The 21,458-nt window shown below is 45.8% G+C and overlaps 1 protein-coding gene across 1 annotated transcript in view; it reads right to left on the bottom strand.

The window, feature by feature from the left end:
• LOC142775281 (uncharacterized) overlaps positions 1-20,139 on the bottom strand; it is an 89,473-nt gene extending 69,334 nt beyond the window's left edge. Inside the window, exons 1-5 of the mRNA XM_075876615.1 lie at positions 19,911-20,139; positions 11,260-11,450; positions 9,806-9,901; positions 8,228-8,360; positions 4,962-5,215 (exon numbers count right to left, since the gene is read on the bottom strand). Of these exons, the coding sequence (XP_075732730.1) occupies positions 4,962-5,215; positions 8,228-8,360; positions 9,806-9,901; positions 11,260-11,450; positions 19,911-19,993 (757 nt within the window). The 5' untranslated portion in view covers positions 19,994-20,139. The remainder of the gene's footprint in view (positions 1-4,961; positions 5,216-8,227; positions 8,361-9,805; positions 9,902-11,259; positions 11,451-19,910) is intronic.
• Between the last annotated feature and the right edge of the window lie 1,319 nt (positions 20,140-21,458).

The raw sequence follows: 21,458 nt of genomic DNA, 5'->3' as shown, positions 1-21,458 counted from the left end.
GCTAGCGCTAGCACATCGCTACTAGCGAACCCACGTTCGCTCCTAAAGCCGGAATCACCGCGTTCCGGTTTGCTCATTTTCGCCGAAATTCCGCATGTGCGTGTGAAGGCACTGATATCTCGCTCTACTCCACCGCTCAGCCATTCTGACGTTAGATTTAGTTGAACAGTTTGAACTTTTTTGTTGGGTGTTTATAGAAATTTTCGTCCTGTGTAGTCAACTGTTTATTAGCGTTTCGGTTTTGTGGGGGATTTTCGTCTTTTTTACTTTTCTATTAAATTTTATTTGGGTTTTTTGTTACAAAGAGCTATGTCCTTATTAACAAAAACTCTCCGAGGCACAGCCCAGGAGAAACAAAACATTAAAAATAAGCTCCCTGCATGACAGAACTGCATGGTTTTTTTACGTTAACGAGTCAAGGCTGTTGTTTGCGTGATCTATTACAAATATGCAATAAAAACAAGTCATCTGAAGAGGCCAGCTGGTCTTGTTTTCCCTGTGACTCTAGCTGCACACTGCACATATTCTCGTCTGTTGTGAGGCTGAATAGGATGACAGCTTTAAAAACATTCCCAACAAATGTATACAGTTGCCCCAAGCGCGCATTGAGAAGCAAGTACGGCACCTTTGTTAAGTTGAGGATGTGATTGGCGACATGCCAGAATTGGAATTCTGGATAGAGATATTGTAAGCACAGTATTGACAACGTTTGACCTTCATCTTCTTCATCTGTATATAATCATCATCCCGAAAAACGTCGTCTTTGTTCGAAGAGATGATCAGTTGATTCGGCCTAATAAACGCCGTCGAGACTCCAACGATGCTACTGTCTTACAGAGTGGTAGAGGCTGCTTCGATCCCCAAGTCCTCTCCGACGTCACGTTCCCCTGGAGCTTCGGTCGGGTCGCCGCTTGCTACCCCCGTCCGCTGTCATGGCTCAAGAACCGTTGCCCGGAACATCCAGCACCCCTGTCCTAGAAACCATTCCTGCGTGGATCGTCAACGCCTGGCAGTGCGACCCACCCATATTCTGTGGTCTTTCACGTGAAGATGTCGAGGTATGGCTAAAAGAATACGACATGACCAGTGTTTATAACCAATGAGATGAGCCTCAGGAACTTCGTCACGTCGCCTTCTATCTGTCCGATGTCGCGAAAACGTGGTTTTTTAACCACGAGGGTAGCTTTCGGATTGGCCTACTTTTGCTTAACAAGTCCGTATGATTTTTTGGAAACCGAACATTGATTCCGAAGTGTCGAAACAAAACTTCGATGGGCGTGCCCAACATCCCGGGGAGACGTACACTTCCTACACTGACAACGGCCTTGCCTTTTGCCACCGCGTGAACTCCGCGATGACAGAGGCTGATCGTGTTCGCCACATCATCAAAGGGATAGGCCATGTCGCGTTTAACGATCTGGCTGTTAAAAACCCCACCACCGTTGAGGACGTCATCACGACATGTCAGCATCTTGAAAAACTCCAAGCCATTCGATTGCACCCAGACTACCCAGACGCCAGTGGCAGCCTGCCTTCCTTGGATGCGGATTTGCGCGCACTGATTCTCACTCTGATTCGCGAGGAACTTCAAGTGCAAGGGTTGCCATGTGCACCCGCCCCTCGGCCTCACTCTCAATCTGCTGGTCTGCGCGAAATCATCAAAGAAGAGCTCTCATCCATGGCTGGCGCTCTCCCATCGAACACTACGGCACCACGAACACCACCCATGACGTATGCACATGTTGCTGCCATACCACCTGCCTTGGTTCAGCACGCGCATCCTATTCCTGCGCAGTCAACGTAGCAGCATTTGCACCACACTCGCCTGTCCCAGCGCCAGTACCAGCGCCTGTGACAGCTCCAGCGCACTACGCCCCCTGGCACTCGCCTCACCCAATATGTTACTATTGTGGCATTCGCGGCCATATTTCACGATTTTGCCGCAAGCGCCAACAGGACGAACGTTGTGGCTACGATGATTACGAAAAGGATTCGGAGCCATCCCCGAACCAGTACCAGCGACGCCCTACGACACGTTCCTTCTCTCCGACTTCTCCACACGCCGCACCTCGCCCCTGCTATCCCGGACCCCGCCGGTCCCCTTCACCTCTGCGACGCTCAACTTCTCCTCTGAGACCGGCTGTACCTACTTCTGACTACCACTAGGAAAACTAGCTGGTGCAGTTTTTGGAGGGAAAGCTTCATCGCTCGAACAAACACAAAGACCTCCAGAGGGCTTAGCCAACTTGTTATTAGTGTATGCGGAAGGAGTACCAGTTCAGGAATTGGTGGACACGGGCTGCTATTTCTGTTATTCATGCGGATTTGTGTACTCGTCTACACAAGGTTACCACCCCTTATTCTGGCACTCTCTTACGTAGCGCAAATGACTCGCAGCTACGGCCATCAGCCCAATGCACCGTTAGAGTTTTCATTGATGGTATCCGGCATCATATTCAATTCCGTGCTGGCTTCTTGTGCTTTTATGCTTAATGTAGGATGGGGATTTCTTCCTGATGCTGCTGCTTCAATCTATTGTCGACAACGACTCATACATATGCGAGAAACGGATGATATTTCCCCGAAATCTTCATGGGACCCGCTACGAACAGCCAATGACTTCCTTGTGCCACCTAACCACGAGCATGTTATCACGGTTATGTTTGACTCCATGGACCACGGTGACGTCCTAGTCAGTCAATCAGGCCGTTGTCTATCCATAGGGATTGCACTTTCATCGAGTCTTGTCCGCTTCTCCGACGGCACCGCATTTCTCGCAGTACTGAATATCACCAATAAGCCGATTCTGCTGACCAAGGGCACTGTTGTAGTTTCCCGCGTGGACACACAACCTATCTCTGTAGTCGCTTCAGATACCTCTCCGGTGGAATCACGTTCAATACCAACAGATGATCCACCTACTACGGCTCTCATTCATGCCATCAGCACGGATCTCACTCCCCCGCAAGCAGACGAAACTAGCATAATTTTTTTTCGATGTACATTCCACTGCTCTAAGCCAGACTTCTGCGGTGGCTCATCGCATACACACCGACGGAACTTCTTTTGTCTGTCGTCGACCATACCGTGTTTCTTCCAGCGAATGCGAGATCATCGACAAGCACGTTGCTGATATGCTCAAGCGAAACATCATCCGCCCCTCCTCAAGCCCTTGGTCGTCACCTGTCGTTCTCATACGAAAAAAAGACGGTTCGGTGCGATTCTGCGTTGACTACCACGCAATAAACGATGTAACCAGAAAATACGTATATTCCTTGCCTCGCACTGATGATGCCTTAGATTCCTTACAAGAAGCGGAATATTTTTCAAGCTTTGACCTGTGCTCCAGTTATTGGCAAATTCCAATGCACGAGGATGACAAGGAAAAAAAACTGTCTTTGCCACACCCGATGAACTCCGAATATGAGGTACGGGGCAAGCTTGTGCCCATCTGACGTGTAACAGAGCATTGCCGTCACAGTAGTTTTACCGTGGACTGATGTCAGCACGCGAACTTTCTTCGCCCCATTATTCTCGACGGTTGTGGTGCCAGGCATGTCGAAGTGAAGAGGCGTCTGATCGACATTCCCGATTTGCCCAAGCAGGTAGCCGTTGTTGTGCTGCAAGTTTAGGACGAACCTCTGAAAACTGTGAAGCTTTTCATCGTAATCCTCCGCAAAACTTTTCGAATATGCCCATTCACCTTCGGAGAAAAAAGCCTTTCTTTTTCATAAAGTTAGTTAGCCAGCACCCGCTCGCTTTAAACTGGCTCCGCGTTAGACCTTTTTCTAAGGCTAATTGCATAGCTCGCACTTGGAGCAGTTCTGTCGTCACGGGCCGCTGTGCCGCTCGCTGCTCAAGCACATACTCGCCAAGCAGTTCTTCAATTTGCGGAAACGGACCCTGCAGTGGTCCACTAGAGCCTTTGCGTGAAGCTTTGCTGTCGACAATCTTCTGTTTTTGTTTTCGCCAGTCCCGCACGCACGTTTCGGGAACTCTGACCGACCGCGATGCGGCCCGATTTCTGTCCGTTTCTGCACACGCGATGACGTTTCTTTTAAAAGCGGCATCGTAGTGCACTCGAGTTTTTGGAGTCGGCCCTTCCATGCCGTCGATGCTAATGCACTACAAGATGACGAACTCCTCAGCACACGTACGAAGTGCTGCACATGGGAAACACATAGGCAGAAATGGCCGACGCGCCATGCCGACGCACGAAGAGGGCGGCCATTTTGGAAATGTCGATGGCGATAGAATGACCGTATTCACTTTTTTTCGTACTCAATTCTAACGCGCATGCGGTTTATGAACTCGCTTAATTGGAAAAAAGGTGTGCGTTAGATTCGAGTAATTACGGTAGTTCTAAAAAAATCATAAGAGTTTCTTTTTTAGGATTTTGCTTGATGCTTTATGGTCCCTCAAAACAATGAGAATTATTTTAAAAGATAGAATAGCCCAAAAATTTAGTTCAGGAATAAAAAAAATAAACATCTTTGGAGGTTATGTCACAAAAAATTTGACCCTCACAGAGGTAAACTTCTATTGCAAAATGTGCAGTTGCTTTCCTTTTCAGTTGTGCGTATGCTTGCTATAGTGCAGCTGAAAAAAAAAACACTGTTCTATGTATTCCTCTGGCAGCAAGGCCTGCAAACTCCACTACTCGAAAACACAGTCTTTCATATCGGCAGCATGTTACAGGAAGCTTATCAAACAGACCTAAAGATACCAGGATATTCCGTTTAACAAGAGTTCCATTTACCAAGCGACAAACAAGCGTGTAGAATTCAAGTACGAGACCAAATATACCAGAGGCAGTTTCATTTAATAAGCAGCAGTTCCATTCAACAGATTTCCCGTTTACTGAAAGCCTTCTGTAGTTTGTTATACAGACAATTCCGTTATAGTGGAGGTTAAACTGTTCCACAGTGTCCATCACAGTCTATAATTACTAGTATGCTCACCTGTGCTTGCCGGAGAATCGGCTGTTGAGACTGCTGACACTATGTGTGCACCGTAACACCTGGCCATCTCCTCGTGGATGATGCGCCTGTAGGCTGCCAAGTCTGGGCTCGGGAAAAGCGGCACTGTCGGTGCTCGAGCACTGGGGATTTCTGTGGCACCCCCCGTGTCCTCGCCATAGTCAGACTCGTCTGATTCATCATCTTTGTCGTTCGATTCATCAACTTTGTCACTTTCAGGCTCCTGTTCTAATCTCCTGCAACGAAAAAAACAAAAGTGTGGACTGCAAACTGAAACTTGAAGAAGACTCTTGCACACCAATGTACACCACACCACAAATAAGGATGGATTTCTGCCACCATTCAGTTATTACTGGTGGTTTTACGCCAACTAACCACGATACTGTGATGTAAAACGAGATGAAACAACTATTTGCTAGTGTATTTACACAGATCGATCCAGAAGGAGAACAACAAGCACAGCAGACAGGCCACTCCTTTTAAGTAGTCTTCTGAACACAGAATATGTCCGACCCAGAGCGTCGGAATGGTTTAGCTGGAGTGACGGCGAATCGTAACGAGAAACTCGAGACCTCCTTCCCTTTCCCAAATGGCTGTGTGCGTAACATTGGTCGTTTCAAAGCATCGATGAATGCCTGTTACAAGCCCCGTTGTTAAGTGCCCCTAGGCCATTTTTACTTTGTGAATCAGCGGAGGGCCCACTACGTGTCCGTAGGGCAACACGCGAACCTACCGAGCTGTTACCTTTGTTGATGGTTCTGCTGCTGACTATGGTTAAATATGTTCGAGGACCTTATAATGGGTGGCCTTTCAGAGCACCCACTTTTTGCTAAATTCACATATTTTGATGCCTGGCGAGACTGTATGCTTCTGCCACGCAATATATGAAGCGTAAGCTCTTTCCACTACATGACACTGATATAGTGCATTTTTTTTCCGAGGCTATTCTGACAAATATTGTGACTGTGGTAGAACACTTGCTTGCCATGCAGACAGCATCGCTCGCCACTTGGACCCTGAAATATTTATTTTATTTGCATCTTATTCTTTCAGTCACAGATAAAGTGATTTTTCACTCTCAACAAATAACTCCGATGTCCTGATTTCTGCAAAATGAGCTCCCCAAAGTTATCACATTAAAACTGGCTTCTACTTCTTGGCACATGTCCTACAATTAAACAGAAGGTGCTTCCCACTCACCTCCTAGTGAGCTGGAATGCTCTATTAAACGCTTAATAGATAACCCGGTCTGCCCCACATAGGTCGTTCGGCCACACACCACTCCCATTCTGCAGAGAACAGTGGAGTTTTTTTTGCAAAGAAAGAGCTTGATCATTTTTAGGCACGAAGCTCCTTAGCTCGGCACTTCAACGTCACCACCAAGCGAAGCTCCTAAGAAAAGGCAAGCGTGCCAAGCTAAACAGCTGCTGCACGGGCGCCGCGGCAGATGGCGCGCACATACTTACTTATTCAATGGTTCCCGCCACCAAGCGCAGCAGACACTCTCTTTACGTGAACTTCAGTGCTCTAATGCCATTGTACACGAAAAAAGCGCAAGTCTGCAGGGCACTTCCCCGAAATCGCACAAACAAAGCCTTTGTCATCGGGCTCAACGTCTGTATAACGAAGACCTGTGCAAACGTGCGCAGATTGTGACACGCTTGTTTCAGACAAAAGAGATGCAGGCCATTATCCAAGAATGCAGGCACACCGAGCACGTCAACAAACTGTAAAATAACAAAATGGGCCACAGCACCTCAACATCGGTGCTGACTGCAGTTACGAACGAGACTTTATCGAGTGCACTTCTGGACACAGTGGTGGCGTACACGATAGACTTCGATTCAAGAACAATCTGTCTCGCATCGATGATTCCTTGCAATGAGACAAAGCACGAACTGAACACGCAGTCCGAGTGTTCAAAAAGGCGTTTCCCAGTGCCGACGACCACGGTGAGTTTGAATTGCGCGGGACGTGCAAGAGATCACATGCTCGGCAACGTGCCGGCTTTTGGAGTAACAAACGGATTCTGCTACTCGCCAAAACCGCAATAATTGCCGAGGCTGAATCTCATCGAGGAAAGGCTACTCTCGCACTGAATCTCTCTCGTGCACATGCGATCCCTTTCATGTACACCGTCGAATCTCCCCGCCGCATCACCGCTCGCCACCTTACCATTTTCTAGAAAGCCAGCAGAGAGAGCGGCAGGCACATAGTCGTTTGAGTCCTATTTCTAAGAAGCTATTTGTACACTGAACACCTGCTGGTTTTAAAAGTACACAGGGGGCCTTCACGGAGCATTCTGTTAGCACGAGGTCATGACTTATTGAGCACGTGCACTGTTACAGGAGGCAAGTTGGTGTAATTTTAATAAATCAGTCTGTTACAGATGAGTTCTGCGGAAACCCGCAAGTTGGCGGAGGGATTAAAAAAGGGGAAAATCACCCATTTGCAGCATGAAGCTATAAGAAAATCCGTAAGGATTTGTCAGAAAGAAAAGCTTCTTAGTTCCTAAAAAATTCGTCCTGGTGCGAGATTCGCACTCGGGACCAACGCCTTTACGGGGCGGTCGCTCTTCCAGAAAGCTAGCAATTGGCACCGTGAGAGCGAGTTCATCGACAACTCGAAGCATATGGACACAAGGATTTCCTTGTGGCTTCCTGCTACAAACAGGTACACTCTTGCTTTCCAAATCGATCTGTGTTCATCCTGTCCACTTATGCTCCGACGTCTTCTCCCAGCCACAATAAAGCAGTTTATCTTTACAGAATAATGTCTTAACTACACCTCTTCTCTCAAATGTTGAACAAAGTGTGTATGTGTGTGTGTGTGTGTGTGTACGCGTGCTAATCATTTGGATTTTAGAATGTTTGCAACTGCACTCTCAAATCCCCTCAAGCTCTCGAAATACTTCATAGCATGCAAAGGCATTGCACACTCATTTCGCAACTAGTAGTTTTCTCGGCTGTCACAGAAAAAAACTTTCCTTAGCAACTAAAACTTACTAACGCACGCAATATTCATACAACACACACACACATTATATATATATAATTTTTTTCACCCACTTTTCTTTATATTTACATTAAAATTCGGTCTAATATTTTCCCCTATACTTTCCTTGGCAATATAGTCTGTTATATCTCACAATTATTGTGTAAAACACTGAAAAACGAGCCCTTAAGTATACACTTCTTTCATATATATATATAATCATTGGATGCCAAAGCAAAAGATTTTAGACATACTCCGTAAGGTGTTCCGGCAACGATTCCGGTAGAACAAGAGGAGACACATTCCTTGTTGCACGCTTCCGCCTCATGTTCACATTGACGGGAAGTGTGAACACCTCAGGGCTGCCACTCAGTTCAGGTGTGTCAGCTGCAAGTGAATATGGTATAATAGTATAACCTAGTTAAGTAACTGCTATAATTTTCTAGCATATAAACAACACCTCTAATGAAAAACCGCCAATAAAAACAGTTTTACTACAAGGGTGAAGCAATGAATGTGGTCGCAACAAATCATGACGTTATAAGAATTAAGACTTGGCAGTGAACTTATTTTGAATCGATTGTTTTATTTCCACAAAGCAATCGTTTAATGCAATACGGCTGCACCAGGGCACAAAGAAGTTTTTTGTGGTGCGTCATCTCAACATGTAGTACATAAATGGCAGGAGTGCAGCATGTAAAAGGGTATACTAGCCACTTGCTACGCCCGCCGAAAAGGTGTGTGAACAACAGCGCTTTCAACTGCGCTCTTACAATCAAAGTTGCTAACTGCTGCTGAAGCAAAGCAACACTGCCTGCTGGGAATGAAACTACTGAAGCAGTCTAGTCATAATGCCCTCGGGTATATAGCTTTCGCCCGAAGACACCGAGACTGGGTAACAGCTGCACCACTGGAAAAGCTCCAGCCCCACCATGCCGCCTGCTAGCACCACCTATAGTGCTCATTGTACCCGCATTTTTTGCGATTCGAAATAATGTGCATTAAATTTATTCAAAATTCGTAGGCCATCGCAAAAGTTTGAGGGTGTGGAGGAAAAACCCGACGTGAAAACAGCTCAATTAGGGGGGAGGAGGGTACTGACTTTATGGTGTTGAACATGATGTGGTTGAAGAAAATGCTGTGTAGGTCATCTGAGTTCCCTTCACAGTGGCTCTTTCCTTTGTTAATACTCTTGTACCCAAATTAAAAACCTCGTTCGAAAGGTTCACAGCCAATCACAGTTTTTTACACTTTTGCAATAGTGCTGAACATTACCGAGATTATCCGCAGTCATGGCAGAAAACTTAACAACAGACCTGCACATGATGCATGCCTATACATTCATTTCCATGAGAGATAACTATAGCGACATGAATAAAAGCACTAAGATGTCCTTAATTTTTAATGACTTTGCCGGTGAAACGCCATATTATAAAAAATTATACACTCCTCGCGAGGTTCCCATTTTGGACCAATTGCTCGTATGGTTGTGCCAGAGTAAAACCACACAAGTCAAACCAGGAGTCAGTCAACTTCATGTGTTCCAGTCCAAAACTATTTTTTGGCTGAGTTACACAGGAGACACCAAAGGGGTACTGTTTTGAAGGATGTCTTGATCGCACAGGACAGTTTTATCGCTCTCAAGTACTGTCATTATCGAGGCTAACACTTGCACCTCGCCCTTATTTCTTATGGCTTTTTTTTTAATATCAAGAACATTGTGTCCCACAAATAAATTTAATCGCCCCGCCATGCTCACGCATTTATTTGAAACAGCCAGAAACAACAGCACATGAAAAACTGACACTACGAGGTCCTTACGGAGTACTCACTGTAATGTGCTGGCGTGTCGGGGATCGGGAAAGCCACCGTTTTCTTGACGTCGATCGTAGCGCTTACCGGAGAATCGAGCTCTGAAGAGCTGTCATCTGAATGGAGAGATGAAAACCACACAGGAGTCTCGTTTCATACCCAGTTATGAATTGTCTTTATTAAAAACTGCCTTAAAGGCTTAGCAATATGGCTCTGTCATCAATGGAAAGTTGATAGAGGTCAACTACACTCAAAACTCGAACACTGGCATTATGAATATCAGTTATGATGAAATAAATTAAGAGTAAACTTGGTATATAAAGAGTGTAAGGAATGCACCTTTATAACGAATTTTTATATATCACAAACTTATTTTTTGTGCAGCATGACACTTTGTTGTAGTAAGGTTTGAGTACATAATTAACGGGCTCTGCAGAGCTGAAGTCAATAATGGAACTGCTTTACAAACATTGATGAAAATTGCAGAGATAGATGACCTCTGAATTTTAACAACCTAGCTTTATTAGAAAAAAAACAGCTGTTATAGTGATTGATCAGGTATATCAGCTTAGGAGAACTGTCATTTGAAAAATATTAAATTATCCAACTTTTTTTAACACTATGTCCATTTCAAGCGATTTGTAGTACAGGCTAAGGATAGTCACACGCCTCTTATGACATTTTTGTAAAGGTGTTTTGAATTTGATGTCGGTGCTTAAACTAAAAGCAAACAATGACTTCAGTTAGATTGACAAACTGCACTCTAAGAACTGTGTTGCTTTAAGTTTGACTGTCAGAAGTTCATTAATATTATTATCAGTAAAACTTAAGCTTGTAGTGCCATTTTTAAAATTTCACACTGTGGAGTCTTCACCCGCATTTTCTTTTCGCACATTTTCTCGCATAAGAGGCCTCATGTCGCGGTGTCGCGACAAGAGTAGTGTTTTCAGGACAGCAAAACTGTGCTTTACTAATACGTGAAGAAACAGTTTGTTCTTTCATGTTCCTTTAACAATCGGCATCTTGCCCACTTTGCAGCCGTGACTTTGTAAGAGACCTCCACGCCAACATCTCGAGGAAAAATTATTTTTTTATTGTCTTCTGCCGCACAAACAACCAAGCATCCTCAGCGTCGTTAATGCACCACCAATTCAAAACAACTCAAATCTAAAAGCGATTTTTCGTTCAGAAAGTCTCTAAACTTTATCCCCCATCCTCCCTTAAAGCACACTCAAGTTACAGAAGGCCACTGCTACCTCGATTTTTCCGTTAATTTGACACTGTCTAAAACCAGATATGTAGCACTCGAACTTGAATTTTTCGTCACCCCAAGATTGGCCCTCACCAGACCACTCAGAGTTTCAATGGTCATCAGAAATATGCTTAAAGCTTTGCAACCACATTTTTCTGAGTAATTTTTGGCAGTTTTTGTGCTTCTTAGGCATTGACATCGAAGTATGCAGCATGTACTTACCATATCGCATGGCAAGACCTTTGCTGGGATTCCTGTGTATGGTGCAGTCCTTTAAAGGACTGCGGAACCGCTCAAAGTCGGGAGTCTTGAAGTCCGGCACTATAGATGGGGGCAACGGGCTGTAGGAGCAGCCACTTGAAAGGCTCGTGTCACTGCCTTTACGGTCGGTTGGAGGCAGGCTGCTCTTTGACCTGAAGGTTCACAGTAGCAGTGACAAGCAAAGAGGTGAGGGGTGAGTAAGTTCATATCATTAAGAAGCAAAACTAAATTCTGAGGCCTCCCACAGAAAACCCATTGTACGGTAAAACTGTGGTTGTAGGAACAGTGCTTGTACAAATTTTGGGGTGATGGGAATCGTTCTTTGGTCCGGCAGAGGTTTACTAGCCCACAATGTATTCTAGGATGGTTGTGTACCGATTGTCGCCCCGGGGCGTTTGATATGAACCTCCGCTACGAAATACGTATGACATGGAGCTGCTCCTGCTGTCACAGAATGCGCAACAAGCATGCACAGGTGCGGAAACCCAAGTGCGGGCTAGAGTGCCACACCGCCAATTCGTCAGAATATACCTTCAGTCACGGAGTGTCCTATTATACTAAAGGTGACTTTGGCGCTAGCGTGCATGGGAGATGCAACGCACGGCGCTTTAGCCAGAGTTTAAATGATGGGTAGTCCACGAAATTGTGTAATCTAATTTCTCTCGGCACAATTTGGCTCCATGTGGCCTCAATCCACTTTGCCGCAAAAAATTTAGCAAAGGTCAAGCTGTTGCGCTACACCTTTCTGGCTTTTCAGGCTCACCAATTCAAATCTGTTCAAGAAGCCCACAAGGGTCCCTTCATTCTTTTTTTTCATTGAAAACAAAACCAAAACCCCAATAAAAAAAATCCACAAGTGGGTTCGAAGCCCGCAAGCAAGAAGCCTAGGAAATCCGTGTAGTAGCCATCATTACCATGGGGGTTGAACAATCGCAGTGCCAGAGTCCTTTCTCGTCAATTTCAGTAAACTATACCTTCAATGACATGTCGCAGCCTCCAAGATTGCATGAACTAATTTTGAAAGCCTTAATGCACTTTCGTATGCCTTCATGTAGAGATTACAGATAACGTTGACGACGCGATCTTTTTTTTTACACTTCAAGGAATGCGGTGCTGTCGATGTGGCAGCCACATGTGGACAACAATGGGGGCCGTGTCCTCGAGCATTGAGACATGTTATGAATGGTGAACGAGGACTGAAAGATGAAGAAGACGGTCTCTGCAAAAGAGCTAGGCCTCGGAACATCAACATGCGCGACTGTTGGGGACACGCAGACCTGAAAACTCTCCCATGGTGCTCGCATTGCCCTAAATCTCCCAAAGAAACATCTACAACACCGCGGTAAGAAAATACTGTTCTGTAGAAAATACTGTAAGAAAACGAGGGACGTGCAATGGACAGCAATTCTAGTCTTTTACTTGAGGTGTCTTTTACACGCAGGGTACCATGCATTTCCCTGCCTAAAAACTTCACTGGAAAGTATTCAAAGCAGTTCGCGGCGTTGTGGCCCCAAGACGCAGTAATAGAAATGCATGCCAGATTTTTTTTTTTGATGCTCATACTCTATATTGTCTGGTGATACGAAGTTCACATGATTCGAATATTTTTGGTGACACTGCAACATTCGTATCGCCAATGTTTTACTGTATGACACCCAGGCACAGCAATGCACACTAAAACTGAGCGGTGCATCTACACAGTTGCTACACCAAGGAGAAATCCCCAGCTTGAACAGCTGAAGTTCACCTCACCAAACCTGTAGCCCATTCCTACCTCACGCGAATAAAGATCACTTAAGAGTGGTCACTAGCATTACTGTGCCATCACAAGCACGTGGTAACCTGTGGTGCCATTTGAAAAAAAACTATTCCGAAGCATGGCATAGCAGGACATCTCTGATCACTGTTCGCTATTCTTGGTTCTTCAATACACACCAAAATTAAACGTATGGCTGTTTTCGCATTTAACTTCGACTGCAGTGCAGATTCCGTGGCCCGAAATCGGACCCATGCATTCATGCTTAGCGTTAAAAGCTGCCATGGCAAGAAATGACATGATGGCATGACTATTCTACGTGCTGGGCTTTTTGGCAATTACTGCAATGCCGCAGGGGTTTCGGATCTGACAGAGGATGAGGCATTGTGTGTATGACTGCCTGAAGAGTCTTTGGCTCTACGCGTGATATAGCGTTGATCTGAGGTGTGGCTTAGTAACATGCAGTTTGTTTTGTGTGTATCGATCCCTCTTGCTTTGCCAGTAGTTCCTGAGCTTTCGTTTGAGAAACGGCTTAAGATCAAGGGCTGGGATATATATGAATGTAGTGGCAGCGCTTTCGTGGACAGATGCAGCAAGCTGATCCACCATCATGTTGCCTTGGATCTCACGGTGCCCTGGCACACAGCACACTACATGTTGTTTGAGTGTGTAGAGTGCGCATAAAGTGGAGTAAAGCGAGACGAGGACAGGGTTTTTTTGTTTTTTAAGATTGTGCAGAGCCGTTACCACACTGAGGGAGTCCGTATAAATTACTGCTTTTTGTATTTGTAGTTGTTTGATGTGTTTAGCAGCCACAAATCGCGTAAGCTTACGCCGTGAAGATACTTGTACCGGGATGCAGAGGGCCAGCATCCGAAAAGGATGGCCCGACAGCAGCGTAGGACACAGAGGAGCTAGCCTTAGAAGCATCTGAAAAGAACTCAGGACGTGTGTATTTGAGTTGAAGTTCCAGGAAGTATGTTCGGATATGGGCAATTGGTGCATGTTTAGTAACTTCTAGGAAAGACACATCGCAGTCTATAGGCTTCCACTGCCACGGTGGCGGGTATGTTACAGGAGCCATTAAACTGTGTTCAAGTGACACTCCAGTTTCTTCAGCTAGACCCTTCAGGCGAACTGAGAAGGGCTGCCTCATTGAAGGCCTGTTTTGAAATAGAATGGAGCTCGACAAATCATTAATAGTAGAGTATGAGGGGTGCTTCTTGTCTGCTTTCACCTTAAGGAAATATACAAAAGACATGTAGGTTTTCTGCAGATGAAGCGAATACTCATTTGACTCAACGTAAAGGCTTTCTACGGGGCTGGTGCAAAAAGCACCCGTAGAAAGGCAGATGCCCAAATGGTGCACGGGATTCAGCATCTTCAAAGCACTTTGAGTCGCAGACTGATAAACAACGGCCCCATAATCTAAGCGGTTGTGAATGAGGCTTCTATACATGTTCATGAGACATTGCTTATCACTACCCCAAGTAGAACGTGACAACACTTTTATAACATTCATGGCTTTTAAACATTTTGTTTTTAAATACTTCATGTGTGGTACGAAGGTCAATTTGTCTAAGATAAGCCTAAGAATTTATGCTCGGCTTTGACAGACAGAGGTTGCCCGTTCAGTCGAATGTCAGGTTCCGAGTGCATGCCTCTCTTTCGAGAGAACAAGACACACGTGCTTTTTTGTGGGTTAAGTCAAAATCCGTTTTCATCTGCCCATTTGGAGACCTTGTTTAAACTCAGCTGAACTTGCCGCTCACATATTGCCAAGTTGCATGACTTGAAGCCAAGCTGAACATCGTCGACATATGTACATAGAACATATTGCGGGGGATGGACAGGTGCAAGGAATTCATTTTGATAATAAAAAGTGTACAACTAAGTACACCACCTTGCGGTACTCCCGTCTCCTGGACAAATGTTTGGGAGAGAACACTGCCTACACGGAACGGATACTGAATGTTCGATTGGACAAGTAACTCTCGATTATTGAAAACATTCTACCGCGCACACCCAGGTGAGACAAGTCTCTTAATATGCCAAAACGCCATGTTGTTTCGTAAGCCTTCTCGATATCGAGGAACACAGAGAGGAAGTATTGTTTGTGGGCGAAAGCGTCTCGGATCTGTGCCTCTATACGCACCAGATGGTCGGTGGTGGATCTACCCTCTCGAAGTCCACACTGGAATCTGTCGAGCAGACTGTGTTTCAAGGAGATGTAAAAGTCGGCGGTTTATGATCTTTTCAAAAAGTTTACAAAGGCAGCTTGTAAGTGCAATGGGCCTATAACTTGAAACTGAGGAAGGGTCATTGCCGTCTTTTGAAATGGGAATAATTGTAGCCTCTTTCCAGGAAGCAGAGATGATGCCAGAAAACCAGGTAGCATTGTATAGGGAGAGTAATGTTTTTCGCGTTTCGAGCGGCAGGTTTTTCAACAATTCATACACTACACGATCGTTGCCTGGGGCAGAATTACTTCAGGAGTTTAGCGACGTTTGTAGCTCAGCTAAGTTGAAAGGCTGGTTGTATACCTCGTAGTTTGTACACTTGTGTTCTAGTTTCTGCTTTTCTATGCTTGCTTTATATCTTTAAAAAGCTTGAGTATAGTGTGATGAGCTAGAAACCTGCTCGCAGTGGGCACCGAGGAAGTTTGCCTGGTCTTCCAGGCTGTCACCCTGTGTGTTAACGAGTGGGAGTGTATGTACTTGTCTTCCTGCTACCCTACGAACCATGTTCCAGACTTTAGCCTCTTGTGTATATGAATTGATCCCTGATAAAAACTTGTGCCAGCTTTCTCTTCGGGCCTGCCTGCGCGTTCTCCTGCTTTGAGATTTTATTCTCTTAAAGCTGTCAAGATTTTTGGCTGTCGGTGAATTCCGAAACAACCTCCATGCCTTGTTCTTCTCCTTTCGCCCATTACAACACTCATTATTCCACCATAGGACTCGTCGTTTGCCTGACTGTCCACATGTTTGTGGTATACATTTCGTTGCAGCATCGATCAAAAATGCTGTCAGGTAGCTCACAGCAGCGTCTACGCTTAACCACTCCATGTCAGTCCAAGTTAGGAGAGTCATTTTTTGATACTGTTCCCAATCGGCTTTGTCGGTGAGCCATTTGGGAACCTGTGCAGGACATACATTTGTTTTTGATGTGCTGATAACGATAGGAAAATGGTCACTGCCATATGGATTAATAATGACCTTCCATTTAAGTAGAGGCAAGAGTGATGGAGATGTTATGCTGAGGTCTCTGGCTGAGTACGCATTGTTAGCGATGTTGTAATATGTCGGCTCTTTCCGATTCAGAAGGCACGCACCGGAAGAAAAAAAACTGTTCAATGAGGCGACCTCGCACATCGCAGCGAGAGTCGCCCCATAAGCTACTGTGAGCATTAAAGTCCCCTAGGACGAGATACGGTTCTGGAAGTTCTGCTATCAGCGACTAAAACTCGTGTTTAGTCAGTTGATGGTGTGGCGGTATGTATATACTGCAAATTGTTGAAGATGACAGCTTGGACAGCTACTGCTTCCAGGGATGTCTGAAGGGCTAAACGTGTACAGGCTGTTCCTTGATTAACAATTATGGCAACACCACCGGATGAGGCGGCAGTATCATCTCGGTTTTTTCAAAAGATAACGTAATTTCGAAGAAAGTTAGTGTGTCTTGATTTTAAGTGTGTTCCTTGCACACACAGCACTTTTGGTGTATGTTTGTGTAGAAGTTCTTGGATATCGTAGATGTTCCTCAGTATGCCTCTCACGTTCCACTGTATTATATGTGTCATTTTAAAGATGTGTGGTGCTGTGTGTACAAGAAGTGTCACTTCAGGTTACAGGACCTTTTGGGGCCCCGTAATTCGACGTTTTTCTTTCTGGGCGCGCTCCAAAGAGTTGCGCCTATCCTTCGGCGTATGAGGCGCCGGAGGAATGGGACTTGTATCTATCACCTCCTGCGAGGTGGCGGATGGTGCCTGATGAGCAGGCACATTCACAGAAGTTTCGGACGCAACTGCAGGTGCAGTGGTCCGGGGTCCGGCAGACTCTGAAGTCTGCTGAACCTGTTTGGCAGGAGGCAGAGCAGCACAGGCTACTCCAGCCTTGGGCACAGATGCCGGGACCGTAGTCACACTTCGTGTGACATTCGCAGACGTGGAAAGATGTTGCATGGCGCCCTGGCGCGTCACATCTGCAAAAGAAGGAGAGTGCTTGTTATGGAGGTAGAAGCGCTGGCGCGCCTCTTGAAAAGACAGATTGAATTTAACTTTGAGTTGAAGATTTTGTTTTTCCTTTTTCCAGGATGGGCACATTTGCGAGTAGGCGGGATGGTCTCCTTTGCAATTCGCACAGCGGGCTGCAGCAGTACAATTGTGCGATGGGCGTTCGTTGGAGCTACAGTTTGCGCAAGTCACGCGCCCTCTGCAGCTTTGTGAACCGTGTCCAAAGCGCTGACATTTGAAACACTTACGAGTATTTGGTATGTAGGGCCCGACTTGAAGCTTGCAGTTGCCAGTTTCGATTGAATCGGGTAAATCGCTAGTACCAAAGGTGATAATAATATGTTTCGTTGGTGTTTCTTTTTTGTCTCGTCGTATTACTATTCTTTGAACCTTCACTACATTCTGGTCTTGCCAGCCTTCCAATAATTCACTCTCTGATAATCCAAGAAGGTCGTCATCAGAGATGACACCGCGGACTGTGTTCAAGGACCTGTGGGGGCCTACGGAAACTGGGTTATCCCCAAATGCTACAAGTTTAGGTAAATTGTCATATTGCAGCTTGTCGCGAACCTCCAAAGGGAGGTCGCCGCTTCCGAACTTGGTTACACGATATTCTGGCCCGATTGCTTCTGTGAGCGTTTTTGAGACAAGAAAGGAGGAGATTGCTCGGACTGTTTTGTTTTCTTTCTGGCTATGTATGACATGAAACTTGGGGAAAGACTGCTTTGGTTTTGAAAGGAGGAACGGGTCTTCGATGCGCCACCTTTTCGGGCGGCGATCAGGGAGAGGGAGGAAAAAGTTAGCCATACAGATTGTTTAAAGTGTGGCGGCGATGGTGGCCACCCACCACCGAGCCCAACAAGGGGACGCTACAAGGTTGAATAGTAAACAGTTGGAGACGCCAGCCATGGATCGCCGCTATAACCGAATATAACTACCCAAGGTTGGGTAACTACACAAGGTTAACCCTTGCCACCTGAAGGATGGAAGTAAACAGAAGTGAGGAGATGACAGGAAAGATTGAAAGAGAAAAAGACGAAGATCAGGGGAGAGAGAGAGAGAGAGAGACAGAAAAAGGCGACTACCGATTTCCCCTGGGTGGGTCAGCCCAAGGGTGCCGTCTACGTGAAGCCGGGGCCAAAGAGGTATGTTGCCTCTGCCGGGGGGCCTTAAAGGTCCCATCACCCAGCGTCAGCTCAACCCCCTGGATCCCCTTTTCCCCGGACACGGCAAAGCCACGCACGGCTAGGCGTGGAAGGGAGTCAAAACTCCCCGTTAGCTCGGGTCCGTGGTGTCGCTACACACCAAACGCATACCTGCGCAGGCGCCCCTGCGGGGGAAACACGCGGTGCGCAATTTGCTCGCGTAGTTGACGTGTACAGCTGCACACACCATTGCTGAAGGGGTTATATTGTCACGGGGTCGTGACGTGGCCGAAGACAGGAGACTGTGTTGGAATTTAACTGTTGATTTGGGCGAACCTGTGCCCGGCAAACGGAAAGCCCAATTACAGTAGCAGTCTTGGACTGATAGCGGCGAACAGAACGTCGGCCGTCGATCAACTACTGACAAGCGGCGAAGCGCGTCGGCATTTATACTCTTGTGGTCGAATCTTCTAGCGTTATCGCTGGCGGTGGCGTAGGTTCCAGAATAATCTGTACAGTTCGCAGGGTGGGCATGATCTTATCGAAATGATCTACTACAGTCCGGAAGCTTTCGGAAAACTGCAGGCGTGGTTTGCGCTGAGAATTGTGCAGCGTTTTGGAACGACAACAAAACTTGGGGAATAGAACGTGGCAATATTGTCCGGAAGCCATTTCTTCCCAGTAAGCGTTTGTGTCTACAGGCAAAGGCTGCTTTAAAAGGATGGGCATATCCTTTATTTTTGTAAGCTGGCTTTCGTATGTTACGCATTGCAATGAAGCCTACATTCAAACAGCATTATAATGAAGTTAAATCTTGCATAAAAAAGCTCACTATATTCGAAAATTTGTTGTAAAGGTATATATTGTAAACACTTTATTGCAAGACAATTTTTCATTTGCTTCGTTATAACCGATATTTCATTATATCCGGGTTCATTATATCGAGGTTTGAGTGTATTCATAACCACGGCAAAGTCATCGTTGATGTGTCAAGGAAGACTTGTCACAGTGGTTTTGACTTTAATGGGCACGTTCGCAACCTAGCCTTTCATACCAGTCTCGCCTCCACCATCTGGCCACCTTGCTGCATGACAAGCCAGCTTCGCAAAGTGAAATGACTCACAATAATTTTATTTTTATTCTTACAAAGAAAAAGTTCACACAAGAATAGCTTAATTAAACGACACAGCTCACAGTCATCTCCTAACAGACTTTTTACATTGATACATTGATTTTACATGACTGGTTAGTGCATGTACACACACACTAACCATGCGAACACAAACTATATTACAGACACCTCTAAGAGGTCTAATGGAGTTTACTACTTCGGAATTCAGAACTACTGATTAAAGCATTCAGCAGTATACTATGCCAGTTTTCATCACTCTCAGCACAGAACCAAGTATATTTTATTCTACATCACTGTAAAGACTAAAGTATTCCGTCGAACTGTAAAAAAATGGCTTTGAAAACTCACCTCATAGGCGTGTGCATTTTTGCCTCTATACCAGCCGTCGGAGCTTCTGAGGTTTCACGCATGTGGTCCCCTGCACATGGCATCAGAAACAGAGCATACCGAGTTCACTCGATTTCAAGATCCGCCCCGTCTATCGCACGTGTCCTTTTCACCTCCAGAAGTATTCTACATGATGCAGTGCTTTTGAATGCTACTCTATTAGTACAGCCACACCCTAAACACTACTGAATGGAAAGTCCTAAACATTTCCTGAACACCTTACTCCACTGCTTATCTGCTTGACAACTCCGCTCTCGAGCTCATACCATCCCATCACTACCTGGGTGTAACTAGCACTTTTACTTAGTCTGTTAACATTAACGAAATCATTAGTAACGCTAACCCCTGTCCCTTTAAAACTTTTTCACATTGTTTTCAAAGGAATTAACACAGGTTAGAGAGCACTCAAATGTAGCTGGCATGGGACTACCTCATCCGGGTGCTATCTGCCTCATGCGCTAATTCTCTGAGCTGTTGTCACTTGTCAGCCATGGCGTTTGTTATGTCCACTGTTTGATTTCATTTGTAAATGGCAGGCCTGTTTTTTCCAAATTCTTGCGCGCACGATGCCCTTGTACTGTATGGATCGCTTTTGAATAGTGCGCGTTTCTGCGTGTCTTGTAAAATTGCGCGACACTAAAAGAACACAAGCAGTCCACGGTGCGACAGAAAGCTGGCTGAAGACGATGACGAGGAAAATTGACACTAGGGGGCCTGAGTAGAGAAGAACAAGATAGATCGAAGAGAACGTTGGTACGGGAAGGTTATCACCAGACCGGGGACTGAAGATGGGCCGTCACGTGTCGGACCTGAGCTTCCAAGACTTCAACCGGCCGGGTCCTCCTTCCGTCGTATTTGCACTCGAGGGGATCATAGCAATCTAGTCTTGAACTCCTGCCCAGGGCCTGCGGACTTCGGTTCTGACAGGCCAGCAACAGCCGTCGGGCTATGGGCCCGAGCTGCACACCTAAATGCGTGGTCAGGTGAACCCTGGTTCCTTGACGCGTCGCCTCCAGCCAGCGTTCGCACATCGCACCAGCCAGCCCGTGTTCACCCTTAAGGTCGGAATAAGCGCGTTCCGGTTCGCTAATCGTCGCCGAAGTTGAGCGTGTGGGTGAGGCTGCACTGATATGTCGCTTTACTCATACCGCTCAGTCATTCGGACGTTCGATTTAGTTGAAGATTCTGACCTTTCTTCTTGGGTCTTTATAGATAATCTTTGTCGTGTCTAGTCAATTGATTATTAAGTGTTTCGGTGTTGTTGGAGATCTTCAGGTTTTTACCCTTCTAATAAACTTTAGTGTGGGTTTGGTTGTTAAAAATACGGCTTTGTTCATATTAACAAATCTCTCCGAGGATCAGCCTAGGAGAAACAAAACAATAAACAGAAGCTCTATGCATGACTAAATTGCGTCTGCAGCGACAGTACCGAGCCGTTTGTTTTTTATCTAGACTTTCGGACTTTTTATGAACCATGACTAGCATGTGGGAGGTGTTGCAATCGGCTGA

This window comes from Rhipicephalus microplus, chromosome X (assembly GCF_043290135.1).
Source record: "Rhipicephalus microplus isolate Deutch F79 chromosome X, USDA_Rmic, whole genome shotgun sequence".
In the NCBI taxonomy this organism is placed as follows: Eukaryota; Metazoa; Arthropoda; class Arachnida; order Ixodida; family Ixodidae; genus Rhipicephalus; species Rhipicephalus microplus.
This window is presented reverse-complemented; position numbering and strand designations above follow the sequence as displayed.